Source organism: Atractosteus spatula, chromosome 4 (assembly GCF_055471065.1).
Source record: "Atractosteus spatula isolate fAtrSpa1 chromosome 4, fAtrSpa1.hap1, whole genome shotgun sequence".
In the NCBI taxonomy this organism is placed as follows: Eukaryota; Metazoa; Chordata; class Actinopteri; order Semionotiformes; family Lepisosteidae; genus Atractosteus; species Atractosteus spatula.
In genome coordinates, this window is record NC_142709.1 from 49,729,279 (window position 1) to 49,748,287 (window position 19,009).

Genomic DNA, 19,009 nt, shown 5'->3' on the forward strand with positions numbered 1-19,009 from the left:
CACAGTTCAGTGTAATATTTAAGATGGTCCTGAATGTCATAAATTCACTTTGAAAAATCTTACAGTGTAGCATTGCATACACAAGAAGAAATCTGAAGAAATGTTTTTAATAATAGAACATAATGTGTGGCTACAGATACACCCTTATATTAAAACTATTGACACACATTGAAATATGGTAAGTATTCCGTCTCCAAATACTGATAAAACATGAAGATTCTGAATACTAAAGTATGTGTTCTTCTCCATCTGTTATGCATTTTTAGAACTAAAAATGCTAACCAGATTGATCCCTCTGTGATTCCTCAGTGCAAGGGAGGTAGTAATCTTTTGCTGGTTCTGTGCCTAAATGATAAGCTCAAGCTACAAGATTTCATTCTTCTCATACCAAATGAACACTATACTCATATACAGTCTGTCTAGTGATTTACAGGTACATAAAAAAATCAACATTTCTGTTTTACAATACTGGTTGGATTATTCAAACTGATTTGCATGAATAATTTTTAAAAGGCAGAAGAAATGAACAAGTTCTTCATTCTGCAGTGGGTGTAGATTAAAGAATGTATCTGCAATCCCAGTGGGCGGGCTAGCCCCATTGGAGTAGGATTAGGTCATGCAGCACAGCAGTTAGCACTGCTGCCTCGCAGCGCTGGGGCCCTGGGTTCAATTCCATTTTGGGACCTGGGTTGCTGTCTGTGTGGAGTTAGTATGTTCTTCCCATGTTCATGTGGGTTTCCTCTGGGAGCTCGGGTTTGCTCCCACAGTCCAAAGACATACTGGGAGGTTAACTGGCTACTGGGAAAACTGGCCCTGGTGTGAGTGTGTGTGTTTTGTGTCCTGTGTGTGCGTGCCCTGAGGTAGACATCCTGTCCAAAGTGTATCCTGCCTTGTCCCCATTGCTTGCTGGGATAGGCTCCCCCATGACCCTGAATAGGATAAAGTTAAGAAAATGGATAGATTGGCTGGAGTTTCTGATCACATCCTGGAGCCAAAGCAGTGGCCTCATTACAGTGTTAAGCAAACAGTCTAATACCAGAACTGGTTTCTGTAACAAGTGTTCAAAAACATTTTGCTTTACATTTGGATTAACAAAATAGAATTTCATAATGTATCTTGGGACTGTCCAGGGAGTTTTGTAGGAAACCTTTCAATTTTCAATTTGAAAAGGCCTGGAGCAGTTTAACTCTGATCTGTTATGCAAGTGGTTTCTTTAATTAAGTAATTTTCAGATCATTTGAAGATAAACTGGAATGCTTAGGGTATTTAAGACCGAGGATTTAAAAGTTAGAGCTATTTAATAGTGTTTCTTGCGTGCATTTCTGGCAAAGTATTGTATACAGAAAATAAAATTTTAAAATGATAAAAATTGAACAAAATCATTTGTGTTTAAATTTCACAAAAACTGTGGGTAAAAGACTGAGCCTTTTAAACCTTTAAGTCAAATGGAGATGTCCTATGAAGTAATCCGTCTACAGCGAACAAGTGGTGTCTTGAGGTGGAAGGTGAATTGGTTAATACATACAAGCAGTAAAGAAGTCTTATATGAAATATATGATATGAAAATATTCTACTGTATAAGGCAGCAGTAGATACCATCCCAGATAGAAGATTAGTTTTTCTCCTTTAAAAGTACTTAATTTTCAAATAAAGATGGGGTATTTTACAATCACGCATCTTTCATTTTCTGTAAGCTGATTTTTGTTCATTTTAACCTAGTGTTTTTTGAAATTCTGGATACAGGATTTAAACATTTTCTAAAATCCAAGTGTGAAGTTTTACATAGAATGATGTTTCACAAACTAATCTTGTTTCATGATAATGATAACAATAAACATTTCATCCACGTTGTGAGAAATGGGTTTTTCAATGTAAGTCTAGTTAATACCAGACAATATATCTATGCTTTCTTTTTCAGATTTTTGAAAACCTAAGAGATTAGATTCGAATATGTATAGCTGAGTAATTCTAATTATGCATTGCAGTGTCATAAGCAAAGCATGAATTGCATTTCTTTTTATCCTGTTCCATATCTCTTTGAGGATGACAGTGATGTTGAGAGTGAATTAAGCAGTCAGTGAACCAATTCCCAGATACCCAGAGCTTTGGCATAATGTGTATAATTATATCTGAATTGAGCAATCACAAAGGAGTGATTGCTTTCATCATTTTACAACAGTTGAGACTCTACCTTACTTTTCTTTCCACAAATACATTTCCAATAGAAAAAAGAGGCACATATTTGATCGCTCAATTGAGAATCTGGCACTTCAACACCTTATTTGTATTCCCAACTGTTCCATCTCGGCCTCAAAGCAAATAATTTGCTTTCCCCAGTTTATCTTGGCTTGTCTAGGCAGATAAAAAGACTATATGCTCTTGTGAGTCATTGGAATGCTCTTGTGCCACATTGGAAAGGAAACTTGCAAGACCACAGTCTCTGTTTTCTCTCATTATCACCCCCACACACACACAAAAATAGTATGGGTCATAGAAGTGCATTTTCTTCACCGAGCAGAATGAGGACACAGTGGGGAAAAAGCTGTTCTTCATTTTTAGGAGAATATTTCAGGGCTGTGAAGTGTTACATGTGAGATGCTGAACAGGAGTGAGTCCCAGGAGTACCTATAGCAGCAAAACATATTCCCCAAGCCTCCCTTTCTCCTGAAATCCCTTAACTGCAACAAATTCAAGTAATTATGAGGCACTGCTTGATTGTTTATGTGTATCGCCCACTGCTGTATAGCTAAAACAAAAAGAAAAAATTGATGTGCCAGTCTTTTCTGTATGACAGCTGAAGACAACTTATTAATAAAGAACTGTCCTTCTTCAGTCCTTTAAAGATCTACAGGAAGTTTATATCTTAACCAGAAGAAGAAGAATGATGTGCCTGATTTGAAGTAGTAAAACGCAAAAGTATCTGCTGCTAAAGTATGTGCAAATAATATCCATTATTTGTTCCAATTCCTCCTAACTTGGGAAAGGTCTGCAGGTTTTATATTGTAAGCTCTAAAATAACAGAGAATTTGGGATGTGTTACTTCAGCTCCAGTATATTCAAGCAACATGGCATGAAATGGAAGTCTGAGAGGAAAGATGAACTCTAGAACTACTTCACTTTCAGAGTAACACAAAAGGCAGTTCAGGAACTGCGTATTATACCATTTAAATGAATAGTTTGAGCTTAGAATATGAAAAATAATGGAGAATGACAGCAGCTGCGGGTGTTCACAACAGAGGTATTAACGTTTATTTGTACTTGACTCTTCTGTTACAAACACACAGATCTTATTCCAGTGGAAAGTACATTGTAATCAACAAGAGGCCACTGACTAATGTTAGGGATTTTCAGGCAATATAATAGTCCTCAGATATTGTGCTGAAACCTTATCCAGTGCAGCCGTGCCAGGGGATTCTAACACTTTGAGATGGCTTTTGTTCAGAGGTAGGAGAGAATCAATACATTCCGAGTTCTCTTTCACGAAACACCCAGGAGTGCAGCATGAGAGCCATTTGCGTTGTTTGACGTTAATGATCTTTGGGGAGATGCCAGGAATGATCATCATTATCAACATTTAGACGGTGCACAAAAAAAGAGGTGATTTATAAGAAATGGATTTTGGGTGCAATTACACTGCAGTTAACCGTTTCACGACAGTTGTGTCCGCAGACATGATATGGTCAAGTTGTTTGTTTTTATCTTAAGAGGGAAATGCGTATCAACTAAGATTCGTATGTTACCTGTTAGGTTTTTATCAGGTTGTTTTTGTATGTTTGCAAACTCCTGCCTTTAACATTGTTCTCACTCTGTCTTGGCAGGAGCAAAGATCTGTGCAGTCTTCTGTTTTAGAAGAGATGCCGATTCACGATGCCACTGTCGCACACACCGTTCTTATTAACGTCAGCCTTTGCATCACAGCTGTCATATTGATCTGGGTTTCAGGCGCAGAGCTGTGTTGAAATTGAGGAAGTTTCTTGTATTCCTGTAGTATTCTTACCACAGACAATTGAGAAACCCTGACATCTCTCCATATGAGTGAGTCACAACCATGTCCTTCAAGTTGTATTCAAATAGACTTCCCCACAGGAGCACAGTTGAACCCCGGTGATATACCTAGGTCTCAACGCTTAATGAGAAAAAACCTAGACAAAGGGCAGACAGTCTCTTTCCTGGATTTACTGTGTCATTTTCCTGCAGAATACCAGCATGCAACTTACAGTCATTATTTAGTCTAGTCATCACTAGTCTTAGATTTTAACTTCCTGAGGGTCTCTGAGATCTACTGGGCACACCCAGATCTGAGAAGCTTTTGATACATAAAGAATGAGACAGTCAATTGTACCTTATTCCTCTCTTGGGTACATGAGACTGCCACTAACAAAGAATTACAGCAGGAATTTCCAACCCTTGCCATGGAGGTTTGCAAGGTCACCATTAACTTAATTTCTAAAGACATTAACCAATTCCATTTTGATCAATAAAAGAGGTGATTTGTTAAATTAAGTAATTTAGAGATAATTTAGGACTAAAACGGAAGCACTCTTCAGCCCTCATGGACCAGAGTTGTCTTGATCGAGCAGAAGACTTGCTGTGACTCATCAATAGCCATTAATAGGTAACCTACAAGACTAATTGGATTGGGCTCCCTAGCACAAGGTTTGGAGATCTCTGATTCAGGGTGACCTACAAGACTAACTAGACTGATGCTCTCCAGGAGAAGGGATGGTGACCTCTGATTTACAATATTGTTAATTGAATTTTGCCCAGTAGATGTACCTATGATGTAGCACTAAGTAAATAATCTTGTAGTCTGTTATCACAGTGCATCAAAAGTCACCAGCAGTCAACCACTGATCAAATGCATAATTCTGTTTTGCATTATTATTCTCATTTGATTTGTGCAAATGAAAACAGCAACATATAATTACTGTGGATATTATGTGCAATTAATGGGCATTATATTAATTATGTTATTGTGGTCATAATATTCAGTGAAGGAATTAAGTTATTACCCTAAACAAATTATTGCACAAAGTGAATTACATTAAGAAAATGCTTTAATAAATGCAGACCTTGACACAAGTAATGAATAGGCTTTAATTCATTTCTGTTGTATGATTAACTGTCTCAGGAGAACATTTTCTGATTTGGTATTTGAAATGTTTCTTTGTGAACAGCATTTTTGTGTCCTTTATTCTGTGGGTCTTTAGAAGTGTTATTTGATACGCAATACAAAAAGAGTGTGATACAAAAATACAATAATTTATCACTCTTAACAACAGTAGCAACTCTGCGCTCAGGCTCAGCCTATAACTAAAGTCTTTAGTCTTTTGTGAGTTACAAGAACATAGTTGCTATGAGAGTATAATGACAGTCAGTACTTTGTTAATGCTGTTCAAACCTTGGCACATTACTGTTCAATTTTAGGTTATTAAAAACGTTGTCGTACATGAGAGGAAAACTTTAAATATAGTAATCAAAAGCATAAGAAACCGTAGAAAATGTAAGCATTCACACTCCTTTCTGTCTTTTTTCCCCACTTTAGGATGAAATTCTGACTGTGATAAGGAGAGTGGACGACAACTGGGCAGAGGGAATGTTGGGAGATAAAATTGGGATCTTCCCTATTTTGTATGTAGAGGTAAGTGTCTGAGACCTCTTGTTCATTTGCTGATTCATGTCTTAACTTAAATGAAATAGCATCTGTTCTAAGAATATGCTGCTTTATTCTTAAACTCATCCTGTGTGTTTCTTCATTACAGCTGACTACAGTGTCTTGGCATCTCATAAACATCAAAAGGTCTATTAACTTGCATCTTGACCTCATAACATTTGTAAAGCACATCCAATAAACGTCTAATAAATGCAAAGAAAGTCCTGTTGTAAAAAAAAAAGATGCTGTCTGACCACTCAGGATTTTGACACCAGACTACTTAAAGCGTTACCCATAAAATATGTTTTCCTCTTCAGCGGAACTAAGTTAAAACTTGTGTATATATACTGATGGAAAAAAACTGTCAGAAGAGCAGTTTTGTCATAAAGAACTGCATTAAGCATATTTTATATTGATTTACCCCAGCAGCTGTGATTAAGCCTGTAGAGTTGCCTTTGCGAGGTCAGTCCCTAAAGGGTGAGGTAATAGGAAGGACATGCTTCAGCAGATCAGTGAGATCAAAGCCGAGGTCCTGTGGCAGCTCTCAATTATGATTTCTGAATTTAAGGCACTCCAGACAAATGAGCTGTCAGATCGCTGCTAACCAAAATAAAAAGGAAGAGAGTTGCAAAAAAAGTCCTTTTTTTCCAGATCGCCCTTGTTCATATACCATTTCTGTTTTTTAAAGGCTGTTAACCTTTCGGAATCCTGCAGGAAAGAAAGCAAGGGGTATGTTAGGGAGAGCTCTTGTGAGGATATTGCAGTACACATGTTGATAATAAGATAATTAATTGCATTTATAAAGCTCTTTTCATCCTGAAGGATCCCACTTAGGATATATAAGAAGGGATAACAATCACATAGGAGATTCATGACAATCATTACGCTCCAGGAGCCTCACTGCTCAGCAGAGCAGGTGGAGGAATGAGAAACTGCTTCACCAACTGAATTAACGGGGAGCTTTAGGGAGGCCAGGTTGTTGAGCCGCAGAGTGGAATTTAACTAGGATACTGAGCTTAACCTCTGTTCTCTTTTAGCTGTGGCATGGGGGGTTCATAAACATGGGCAGGACCTCGGATTAACATCTTATCTGAGGGGTGGTACCAACTACAGCAGTGTCTTCAGTCCCCAGAATGGAACTTTGGTTTGGAAATTGTGGTGCAGAGGGAAGAGCACCACCTGCTGGTCCACTTACACCAGCAACCTAGTTTTCCTTAAAGGACTCGCATCCCAGTACTGACCAGGTCCAGTCTTGCGGAGTTGCTGTTATGTAATGAGATCAGGCAACAAGGTGGTGATGCTGCTGTCATTCATTCAACATTTTTTAAAAAAGAAGTACATACAGTATCAGATATTTTGAAAATGAGGACAACAACAGGTTTTCTTTTGCTCCCTAAGCTGTGGCATCATGATATCTGGGTGGCCTCTGTTGAGAAAAGGAACCCCTGTCCTCTGGTTCTCTAGGGCTTGAAATTGTGCAGTTTCTCTATCTGCTGAGTAGTGGACGTGACGAGCTGTGGATTGGTGGTAAGACCTCCAGGAAAGCTGTGTAGGAAGTGAAGGATCAATGAAGGTTGATCTGCTGAAGCCTCCCACCATGTGTTATTACTTAGATATAGAAGAGGTCTGAAACCCGGCCGACTGGGTTTTCAGGAAGCTTTTGGAAAAATCCCAGAAGTCACTGGTTAAATTTTTCCAGTAGATGACCAAGAGCTTTGATATAGCCAAGAAATGAAAACAGCAAGGGAATTTGCCCTTGTCACTTCTATGGAACACGTGCCTAAATGTGACCCTTAAATCTAAAATAAAATAGTTAAATTTGACACTTTCACATTTCACTTTGTCTCTGCTTATTCCCTGTGAGTTGCTTGTTCAATTGAGCAGAAAAACCTTGTCGTTTTTTCCTGCTTAGAATAAATCTCACAAAATCATCTTGTGTATTTTGGGTCAGTGTTTTAATACTTCTGTAAAACCGTAAATAAATATCCTCACCTTTTGAAGACTTCCATTGTCTCCTTTTGAGAAGTTTTAATTCTTCACTGACCTTCATCGACATAACTTTAAATAATAGCTTTGAAAAGAGCTTAGTGTTTCAATTTGCTGTCAGGCACATTTCAAAGTGCCATTTGTATGCTTTTAGAAAAAAAAAGGGTTGAGCAAGTGACATACATAATTAATATAGATTATGGAGACAAATTACAATTGATCATGCCACGTACAAAACACTGAGGTCAGGCCTGGTAACGTAAGGATTTAATTACATATTGGACTTGATCATGTTAAGAATACCTCTAATCCTACAAAAAAGGAGCATCTGCTTTTGACAGTTTTGGCCTTTGGGTTCACATGTTAACAGGAGAAGAAGAGAGAGAACAGGGGGGGATTAAGGACCGTACGAAAGGAGGCATTAATAATTAACCCTCTCCCATTATTCTGTAGTACTTTCTGACACAGCCATGAGGCAATTTGTAATGGTTTGCAAAACATATGAATCAGCATCCAATTAGATCGTCTGAAAGTGGAATAATGCCAATCTGAGGAGGGGGGAGTGGGCGTGGGTTTTTGTAGTTCCAGAGAGACGTGACCGTCTCTCTTAATGGGCTGATCTGGGTGGTAGTGTAACAGAGCTCAAGCTGGTGTGCAGTGGTGGAGAGTGGCCACTCCATTAGTGCAGGTCTGTCCCAGCTGTGGCCTGCATAAGGAGCGTCTTTCTAGCTGCTCTCATCTCTTTCTTTGATATCCTTTTTAGGAGTCACAGCGGATTAAAGGCAAAAGGACAGGGCATTGTTTCTTATTCAGTTTAGAGTCCCGGACAGGTATTTTATCAGTGATTGAGCGTCGTAGGGCATTGGGGACTTTCTGTTCTTGTGCATTGCTGACTGTGTTACTGTAATATTTTACAGTAAAATATTAAACTTTTTTTGGTTTCAAACTTGTTGATCCCACATCAGGTTTGTGGAGCTGTATTATCAGTTGCTGGTTAATCCAGCTTGCTAGGCCTTGCTAAGTGGGTGTTTGTAATCTGTCAGACCACTTAATAAAACTCTCGTTTCCTAGTAACTGTACCCTGTCTGGGTGACAAAAGCTGTAACAGTGTGCTTGTAAAGGGTCATTTGCATTGTTTCCATGTTGTAATTCAATTTAAACGTGGCTGGTTTATCGTTGGCAAATTACATATTATGGTACGTCTCAATAATACAGATATCAAAGCCAAACAGAATTGGAAGCCTCCAGCAGAGTTTTCCCTTTTTTTCTTCTCGGTAGTTCTATTAAAACGCCATTTAGAGCAATTAGCCAGGTGGTTGCACAGAGTGATTATATAGTGGCGACCCAGTGAATCTTTGAATCCGAGTTCTCGCTGTACCTTATTCAAGCCCATTAAAATTCCACATGTGCAACTTCGAGCTGTGTCGTTAACTTTTCAGCTGCATTTAATCAGTTCATACACCCCTGAAGCATTATTCAGCAATCCAGAAGAAGGTTTCAAGCAGGTGAGCCCATTCTTTTATAGCATCTAATCTTTCAAAGTACCTTCAAGAAGAACTCGTACAGATGGGCACAATTCAAATTCGCCAACAGCTAAGAAGATGCAGCACTGTGTGCCTTGAACCCTGCTCACCCTGCATGAATTAACACATGAAAATGATTTCAAAACTTGGCTGGTGTGAATGCCAATCTTTCACTTTAAATGCAGCAGTGCTCCCTCCCGGAGCTCCTTAGCATTTTATAGGTAAGTTGAAAATACTCAGGAGATAAAGCCATGAAAGCAGGGGTAATTTTGACCACCAGTGTATTCAACTAAGCCATTAGGAGGTCAAGTTGAATGAAAATGTCCTTTCGTTCTGCAGAGCCAAGAAAGCATTGAATATGTGGAACTCAAGCTCAGTTATATGCATACCATGGATTTTAGAGAACCTTTTGGCCGAAAGTAGTATTGACTTTCCTGAAAAACAGCAGACATATGTTGAAAAAACAAGTAAAAATAATTGGGAGAAGCTGATACAGTACATCACACCACATACTTGCTGCAAAATCAATTACCAGACATCAAACCTTTGAAAATCTTTTTACTGTCCAGGATGATAGTTCTGATGGTTTCAGGACTGGCACATCTGTGTAGCTCAAGCTTTTGTTAGAGCTTGCCTTTAAATTTTTCACATGTAAAGGTTTTAAAGACCCATAGCACTTATTAATAGATATCTGTTTAAAAGAAATCTGAAACATAAGGTGCCAATATGCTAGAGTACACATTTCTGTGAGCCCAGTAAAATTCTTCTGTGAAGTTACTTGACTGATACTGTGTATCAGCCCAAAACAACATCTTCTGACCACTCAGTCAGATCCCAGTGGTGATTGCTTGGATTAAATTTCCTTGTGCTATACAAATCTCGTTGAAATATTATTTTCCTTGTCCCCAGTTCCTGTCAGCTAAATTTTATCTTCACGGTTTTTAACAACCCAGAAGAATAATACTTTCTCCCAGTGTATTATAAGATAGACTGTACTAAATCCCACTGTACAATAGCACAGAGCACTGCCGGATTTAAATGAGACTGTTAAAGAGTTTCCCAGTTTTTCTACATTCATGCAACTGATGTTTAAGTATTTTGTACAATCACTTATATAATACTGCAAGTCAAAGCCAGCTGATACTTCTGTGTTCGTCAGATTGTTACTCTCTCACTTGATAAAGACCAGGAAGCACAGCTATAAAGTCTTAGGTCATATATGCTTACTAGTCAAAATATTAGAAACCGGCATGATCTGCACATCTTTACAGGAGTGATCTATCCTGTCCAAAGTCAAGCATGTGGTATGTCCTTTAATTCTTTCCGGCTTTGGTCCTGACCAGACTTTTTTTTCCCCATTGTGCAGTCATCTGAGAAAGCTGATGTACAGTGCCTTGCGAAAGTATTCGGCCCCCTTGAACTTTTCAACCTTTTGCCACATTTCAGGCTTCAAACATAAAGATATAAATTTTTTATTTTATGTGAAGAATCACCAACAAGTGGGACACAATTGTGAAGTGGAACGAAATCTATTGGATTTTTGAAACTTTTTTAACTAATAAAAAAATGAAAAGTGGGGCGTGCAAAATTATTCGGCCCCCTTGCGTTAATACTTTGTAGAGCCACCTTTTGCTGCGATTACAGCTGCAAGTCACTTGGGGTATGTCTCTATCAGTTTTGCACATCGAGAGACTGAAATTCTTGCCCATTCTTCCTTGCAAAACAGCTCGAGCTCAGTGAGGTTGGATGGAGAGCGTTTGTGAACAGCAGTTTTCAGCTCTTTCCACAGATTCTCGATTGGATTCAGGTCTGGACTTTGACTTGGCCATTCAAACACCTGGATACGTTTATTTGTGAACCATTCCTTTGTAGATTTTGCTGTATGTTTGGGATCATTGTCTTGTTGGAAGATAAATCTCCGTCCCAGTTTCAGGTCTTTTGCAGACTCCAACAGGTTTTCATCCAGAATGGTCCTATATTTGGCTGCATCCATCTTCCCCTCAATTTTAACCATCTTCCCTGTCCCTGCTGAAGAAAAGCAGGCCCAAACCATGATGCTGCCACCACCATGTTTGACAGTGGGGATGGTGTGTTGAGGGTGATGAGCTGTGTTGCTTTTACGCCAAACATATCGTTTTGCATTGTGGCCAAAAAGTTCGATTTTGGTTTCATCTGACCAGAGCACCTTCTTCCACATGTTTGGGGTGTCTCCCAGGTGGCTTGTGGCAAACTTTAGACGAGACTTTTTATGGATATCTTTGAGAAATGGCTTTCTTCTTGCCACTCTTCCATAAAGGCCAGATTTGTGCAGTGTAAGACTGATTGTTGTCCTATGGACAGACTCTCCCACCTCAGCTGTAGTTCTCTGCAGTTCATCTAGAGTGATCATGGGCCTCTTGGCTGCATCTCTGATCAATCTTCTCCTTGTCGGAGCTGAAAGTTTAGAGGGACGGCCAGGTCTTGGTAGATTTGCAGTGGTCTGATACTCCTTCCATTTCAAGATGATTGCTTGCACAGTGCTCCTTGGGATGTTTGAAGCTTGGGAAATCTTTTTGTATCCAAATCCGGCTTTAAACTTCTCCACAACAGTATTACGGACCTGCCTGGTGTGTTCCTTGGTCTTCATGATGCTCTCTGCGCTTTCAACAGAACCTTGAGACTATCACAGAGCAGGTGCATTTATACAGAGACTTGATTACACACAGGTGGATTCTATTTATCACCATCAGTCATTTAGGACAACATTGGATCATTCAGAGATCCTCGCTGAACTTCTGGAGTGAGTTTGCTGCACTGAAAGTAAAGGGGCCGAATAATTTTGCACGCCCCACTTTTCATTTTTTTATTAGTTAAAAAAGTTTCAAAAATCCAATAGATTTCGTTCCACTTCACAATTGTGTCCCACTTGTTGGTGATTCTTCACATAAAATAAAAAATTTATATCTTTATGTTTGAAGCCTGAAATGTGGCAAAAGGTTGAAAAGTTCAAGGGGGCCGAATACTTTCGCAAGGCACTGTAAGTACCCCACAGAGGCTTGTGCAATCTCCCAGGAGGGGCAGTCATGAGTCCTGGGCCTGGCCTTCCTTTGTGAATGCCTGTCTGAGCATTCTTCATTAATTTGAATGCTTGCTTGACTACAAAAGCCCGTCTGTCTGGGAGTGGTAGATGGAGGTCCATTAAATGTCAGTAGGTAGCGTTCAGTGTGGAATTTAGCAAGGGCGCTGAGCTTTAACGCCTCTACTTTTTTGAGTTGTGCCACAGGTTCATTGATAAAAAGTAGTAAGGACGCTAACATCCCTAACATTATAAACAGTTCCCTAGGATCTTTAATGTCTATTCATCCAAATGACAGCACACCTCCCCCAGAGTCACCCTACTGCTGCACTAGTTTGGAAATTTGCAGAAGAAAGAGCGACACCTACTGGTTTAGCGGCACCACTTACAGCAGCATCCTGGTTTTCCTTGGTAGTCTTCCATCCCAGTATTGACCAAGCCCAGCCCAGTTTATCAAGATCAGGCTAAAAGGTGTTAAAGCTGCTGTCTACTCTCTATATACAGTATATATGTGCCTTCCCGTACGTGACGATTTCTTAATTCCTGGGAGGATTTGTTGATCAATACTTAAAGACATTAAGGTACACATTCAGCTCCTCTGAGCGACTCGGTACAGAGCGAGTGAGTGAAATGTCATAAAGAAATAAGGAATTGCAATGGAATGGCACTCAGCTAAAAGCGCTACACAGATAAGTGTTTGTTTCTAAAGACTGACTTTCCTGTATACATGGAAAATATAGTGTTCTGTCTTGTGAAGTGGAGGTGCCTTGGTAAAAAAACAAAGAATTGTATACATATTAACACAATTAGATGGTCAGGGATTACATATTTTGTCTTCCAGGGTTTCTTTTTTGTAAGGTGATGTCCCTTTAAAACCTGCCTTTAACCTATTCGGTTTCCCAGTAGAAAACACTTGGAATCTGGTCATTTCTAAATGAGGCCAGCTGCTTGTCACTTTACATCATGTCTACTGAGAGTTTTGCCTCGTCAAGCTCTCCAGCACAGGTGACACTGATTACTAATTCCAGAGCCCATTTAACTCGCATTTCAGTCCTGCTGTTCACCACCTGACATTTTCACCAGTTGCCGAATGAAACATCCTTATCCAAATGTTTTTCAACAGAAAAGCAATATATGTATTGTATGAAGTGTCCAATAATCACAGATATATTTATTTGAATTAGTGTAATAAAACTCCCTGTACCCAAAAGGTAATGAATATGTTTTGATAAATTATCTAATGAAGAGATGGTGACTGTAAACTGCCGATAAGTCACTGAATACATGGAACGCTACAGATATTACACCTTTTAATACAGTGTTCACTTTTGATATTTTGTGCTTCCCACTTAAACTTTAAACAATGACACAGGACATTAAAAAAAATTATATACCTACATATAAACATATATTTTCATGATCTGAAGATACGTATTGCCCATTAAAGCTTTGCGTCATTTCCACATGTGCAAAATTAAGACAGTACTGTTAAGAATATAAACATATTTTCAAGGCTTGGGGATTAGATAAACTTTGCTTTCCGTTGCCAATGGAAAAAATATCTCCTTGACCTATGTTAATTCCATTACATATTCAGTTTAAAAGTTCACTATTGCTTTAATTAGACCCCATGTGAACTCTCTTCATTGGAACAGTCAGAAGACCCACAGGGGATAAGCCCAGATCAGGGAGAGGGAGCATGCGAGAGTTCTGCAGGGCGTTTCAAGAACGGGAAACTTCTTGACATTTTTATTATAAATGCCCAAAAGTTTTGGAAAGCAAATGTAAACTCCTGAATGAGGTAAACGTTGGGTAATGAGATTTACTTCAGCAGAATATATCAGCATCAGAGTGGGTTATTCTTCCCTTAATGGAAGGAAAAAGCTTCAGTTTTGTATGTTTTTTTTTCCTAATGAGCACCTATAATGTAACTCAGGTCACCTGCAACACCTCAAACTGTTGAACTCAAATTTGAAAGAATCTTAAACCAGCAAACATGGCAAGGATGGGCCTTTCTATAAGAAGGTATACTGAAATTAGAATGTCAGTATAAGATCACTTTATTGGCCATATACAATTTCTTGCATTAGGAATTTGTCCTTTTACATACCCCAACTTGCTCTCCATGAGACACACAGACAGGGCGAGAAGCTTGGGGTCAGAGCGCAGGGTCAGCCATTTATACAGCGCCCCTGGAGCAGTTGGGGTTAAGGGCCTTGCTCAGGGGCCCAACGGAGTAGGATTCCTCTGCCTGTCTCAGGATACAAACCGGCAACCTTCCAGCCACAGGCACAGATCCTCAGCCCCAGAGACACCGCACCGCCCGTATAGTGCCTCCCAGTAGTTTTCTCCACGGCTTTATCTGCTGTTGTCAGCACAAGCTCACAGATCTCACCTTCTCCATGAATAAATCTTCAAAGGGAAATAAAATGATTCCAGCACCAGTTTAGGTCAAACTAACTTACAGGGCTGTAACAGCACAATTTGTGCCAACTGAAGCCTACATTCTAGCGCCTTTCTTGTGTATTTGGAGTCGTTTCTGTTTTCTTTCATTCATTTTTTTTTAATTTCCCATATCTCGGCGCAGCTGCCTCTGTGGAGGAGGCTTGCGGTTATCATAGTTAAGCTGTCAAATGAGATGGATGGTTCCACAATTGAGCACTGATAATTGCAAGGCACCCGAAGGAACAGAGGGCTGCTTCATTCACAATAATCCTGTTAATACTGAGAGATGCAACAAATTCAGTGGCTGGTCTGATAAGGGGGTACTTCCTTGCTCATAATCACACCCTGTTGAGGGGAGACTAACGAAGAGGGCAGTTTATGAGCGGATCCAGTTATCAGCAGGATTTCTAAATGATTGGATAGTCATGCAAGCGAGGAACTTGATCACTTACCTGAGTAAAACTGCAAAGGCAAGAAAAGTTCCATCCCAGGTTAACTTCCTCTGAATGCCACTGAATGTATTTCTGACACTTAATATTCCCTGTCAACAGTCAAATAGCATTCAGGACTGACATCAGTGGTTTATATTATGTGATTATACATGGCTTATCTCATGCAATTTGCATATCATTTGAATCACAAAAGACACTAAATGTTTCCAAGGCATCATCTGTGTTGTGTCTTCTTGTCAGGTAATAGGTTGCCATCTCTTGTCGAAGTGAAAGCATGTGAAAGCGACTAGTGTTAAAGCTAACCCATATAGGGTGAATTAATCGACTCTGATTTGCATATCGTTTGCATCTCATTAAAACTGTAATCAACATGGTAATTCTTTGTGACAAACATTACATCTGGAGCTTTGAAAGTCTTCTGATTTGCTGCCAACTTTCGCTTATTCATGCAGCCTCTGTGGATGTTGCAATTGAAGTTATTGACAAGACTTTGAAAGCGAACTCTTTGAGTTTGTTTAATATTTAGATATAGTGGTGAATCTCCTTGTGGAACTGGGGGAAGGGACTGCAGGGACAAAGCACCTGATACAAGAGGCCTCTGACAGGAAAGTGGAAAGACTCCAATGTGTGCAAACAGTTCAGTGATTGCTGATTGCAGGCAATTCCTATTTTCATGGAACGAGTTTTCACATAGTGCTGCGTTTGTACTGTATATAAGGGTCTAGTGGCCAGCGGTCTCAAGAAGGGGCTGCAGTTACAGCCAGCCTACCACTAGTGACTGCTATACAGCATCTAATTATTTGTAAATAGCCACACTAGGGGCAATTGAGTTAATGGCTAATTGATCAAGCGTTTAGAATTTCACATTCTCACAGGGGAGCAGTATATCAAGGGCAAGCATGGTTCCTGTGGTAGTTAGGGATTTGGGAATGCTGGTTTTCCTGGTGAAAACTTGAAAGACTTGAAAAGACACACACTTATGCCTCCCAGCTATTGTCAGTTGTTGTGTGTGCAGGTCCTGGGGACTGCCCTGGTTGAGGCTACAGCCATGAGACTGTTTGTGCATCACTTTTTGTCACTAGTCAGACGAGCTTGGTTAGAGGTCAGAAGACCAGTGATTTAGGGAGTCTCTTTCTGGGAGTTGCTAGAGTTGCTGTAAAGTTGATATTTTACTACAGGTTTTGGTTCTAGGTAGAAAGGAGCTAGCTGTCCTACAGTGTTAGACAGTGATGTCTAAATGCTGTTGTACCCATGAGCAAGGTGCTTCAGCTAAATTGCTCCACATAAAATGCTAGCTGTATTTAAGCTGTATAAATGGGTGCAAATGTAAGCTGTTTTGGATAAAAGCATTGGTCAAATTAGTAACAGCCAGAACTCAAAAGAGTTTTCTTCTGGGTTTTTTGGGCTGTGTTAAAAATCCTAATTTCTTACAGCTTTCAGTATTCTTCCTGGACCCTTGTCTTCAGGTTGGTCTGGGATGATTGCTGTGAGTGTATTCCTAAAGGCATGCTACCAGAGACGGGGATATTCCACACTCTGAAAGAAGAGAAAAACACCAATCCCAGAAATAAGAATGCATGAGAGAAATTGTCTGCTCCCTCAGCACAAGGGCATATGGGAAGGGTGGACTAAAAAATAAAATAGTGCTGCACATTCAGATGATAAAAGGCGCAAAGTGACAGAGATCTTGGCAGGTGGATACAGACTCTCCATTAAGGAAATCAACCGTTTCGGCAACAGAAGCAGATGAGCATCATATGATATGTCTTATTCTTCAGGCAGGGGAATTTAGTCATGGCTGTAATGTAAGTGCCTGTAATTGAGAGTCTACAGACCAGACTATCAAGACTGCATATCCTGTGTGGATACCTTTTGGTTTGTTCTTTCATTGTTCACTGCTGGTCCATCTCTTTTGGGTTCATACCAGATTTAATTCACCAGAAAAGGTCCTAAGATTCACAGTAATTTTTCCCAAAGCTTGGCTTCAGGGCTAGCTTCCTTCAGGAACCCAGGACTGATGCACCCAGACAGGGCTGCCCTGGCACCCTGCAATTGAGGCTTACTGGAGATCAAGCTCTCTACTCATAAGGCCCCTTGCACCATGCTTTGAGTTTACTGCAGTGATTTTTTAAAAAGAGGGGAAAAATCCTTCCAATTGCAAATTAGAAACCATTTTTAAAGGGACTCTTCAATTTAGTGTCAAGAAAGATTGTGAACATGTTGCAACCTTGTAGTGTTGTTTTCGTATTGAGAAGCAAGTAGAGGAAGATATCTCGCATGGCAGGTAGTGCTTTATGGATATGGCCAGGAGCGTAATTAATAATTCTGCCTTCAACATGCAGTGATTATCTGCACGGCAAGGTTGACAAGTGGTTACAGCCACGCATTTGTACACACCAGTGAAGAAGGCTTGGCAATGAGAATGGAAAGCCATGAACCTCAGAACAAATGTGCAGATAAAGAACTAGAATCCGAAGATCTACATGTTACATGTTAACAGTAGCTTCATTATAAGCATGGCCACTTCTCCCCCATTTAGTGCTTTCATCCTTGTTTATAAATATTTCTTATAGCCACTTTATGAACATATACAGTAGCAGATCATCCCAGAACATGCAGATGCTAGTGTAAGCAGGCTGGTAGGAATCTAGGCCTGGCACATGCATCTTTAACAAGGCTCAGTACTTTCCAACTCTGCCTACACTTGTCTCATTTTACAGCACAGGGTCCCACAGCAAAGTGACAGATGAATAAGCTGCCTTGTCTTGGCAGACGTACGTCTGTTTTGGCTGCTCTACCAACGAGGCCCTCAGAGAATGGCCCGTTAGGGAACACCTGGCACTTTCTCAGAACAAGAAAGCCTATGGGCTCATTTTATCCGTAGCAAGCCACTGCAAGGAGGAAGACAGGAAAGTTCAGTCCAGACTGCCAAGTGAGTATGTGGGTAATGGTAAAAAAAAACACTATTTTCCTGTTGAAGTTTCTCGATTCTCTGAAGCTGCAGGAGGGTTAGGTTTTCCAGAGTTGTGGTGAACAAGGTAGCCCCCTCTTCCGTAATTCAGAAAATGTGGTCATTAAGGGCCCTCTGTCAGAGTTGGTGTTTTTGGTACTAAGAGCTAGTTAAAGCCAGCAGAATACAACTGCAGATTGAAATGCTTAGCTTGCTTTACATTTTATCTTTCACAACATAGGGTGTCAGGCACATTTCACACGAATCCATGTTCTAAACATGCAAAAGTTTATTCCTTGCTGAAGAGAGAAGAAAAGAAATGCAACGTCTCGGCAGTGGAGCCCTCTTTGGGTATGTTCTAAACATTAAGTGAGATTTGTCGCTTGTCTACATATTGTATGAAGATTCAAAGAAATTGCTGTTGTTTTCCTGAGTAGTACTTGAATTGTTTGGAAAGAGAAAAGTTGTATCAAAATCCCTATGATGTGGGGCATGCCCACAGCAAAACAGCCTTCCGGGCAGATGTGTGAGCGGATTTAAAAAAGTGAATTAGCTGATTGTTAATGATCATGTCTTGAGGCGTTCTGCATCTTCCGTTATTTCCAGCTCTAGTGGAGCGCTCCGTGTTTTGTTTCTTTGCTGAGATGTTATTTTGGTATGATTTGTCTTTAAATGTGCGCGTATTGTTTATCCGGTAACACTTTAGACTGGCAAAAGCCGTTTTTAAACATTTTAGAAATTAAATATGTTTCTTAAGTGTTAATAGAGATGTAAATGTCATAAACAACCTCTGCTGTAGATTAATTGCAAATTGGCAACAAAGCCCTAATCCTGACCATAGCTGGAATCATCCTCCTACCCCTAAATTTAGACGTCTGTGCAGAAGATAGCTTGTTCCATCCATGATACTTTATAAATGTATGAACAGCTGCTTATTTAATTATA

The 19,009-nt window shown here is 39.8% G+C and overlaps 1 protein-coding gene across 1 annotated transcript in view; it reads left to right on the forward strand.

Annotated features, from left to right (window-relative positions):
* Positions 1-19,009, forward strand: part of sh3rf3 (SH3 domain containing ring finger 3) — a 167,202-nt gene that overhangs the window by 113,006 nt on the left and 35,187 nt on the right. Inside the window, exon 3 of the mRNA XM_088914287.1 lies at positions 5,546-5,641. Within this exon, the coding sequence (XP_088770413.1) occupies positions 5,546-5,641 (96 nt within the window). The remainder of the gene's footprint in view (positions 1-5,545; positions 5,642-19,009) is intronic.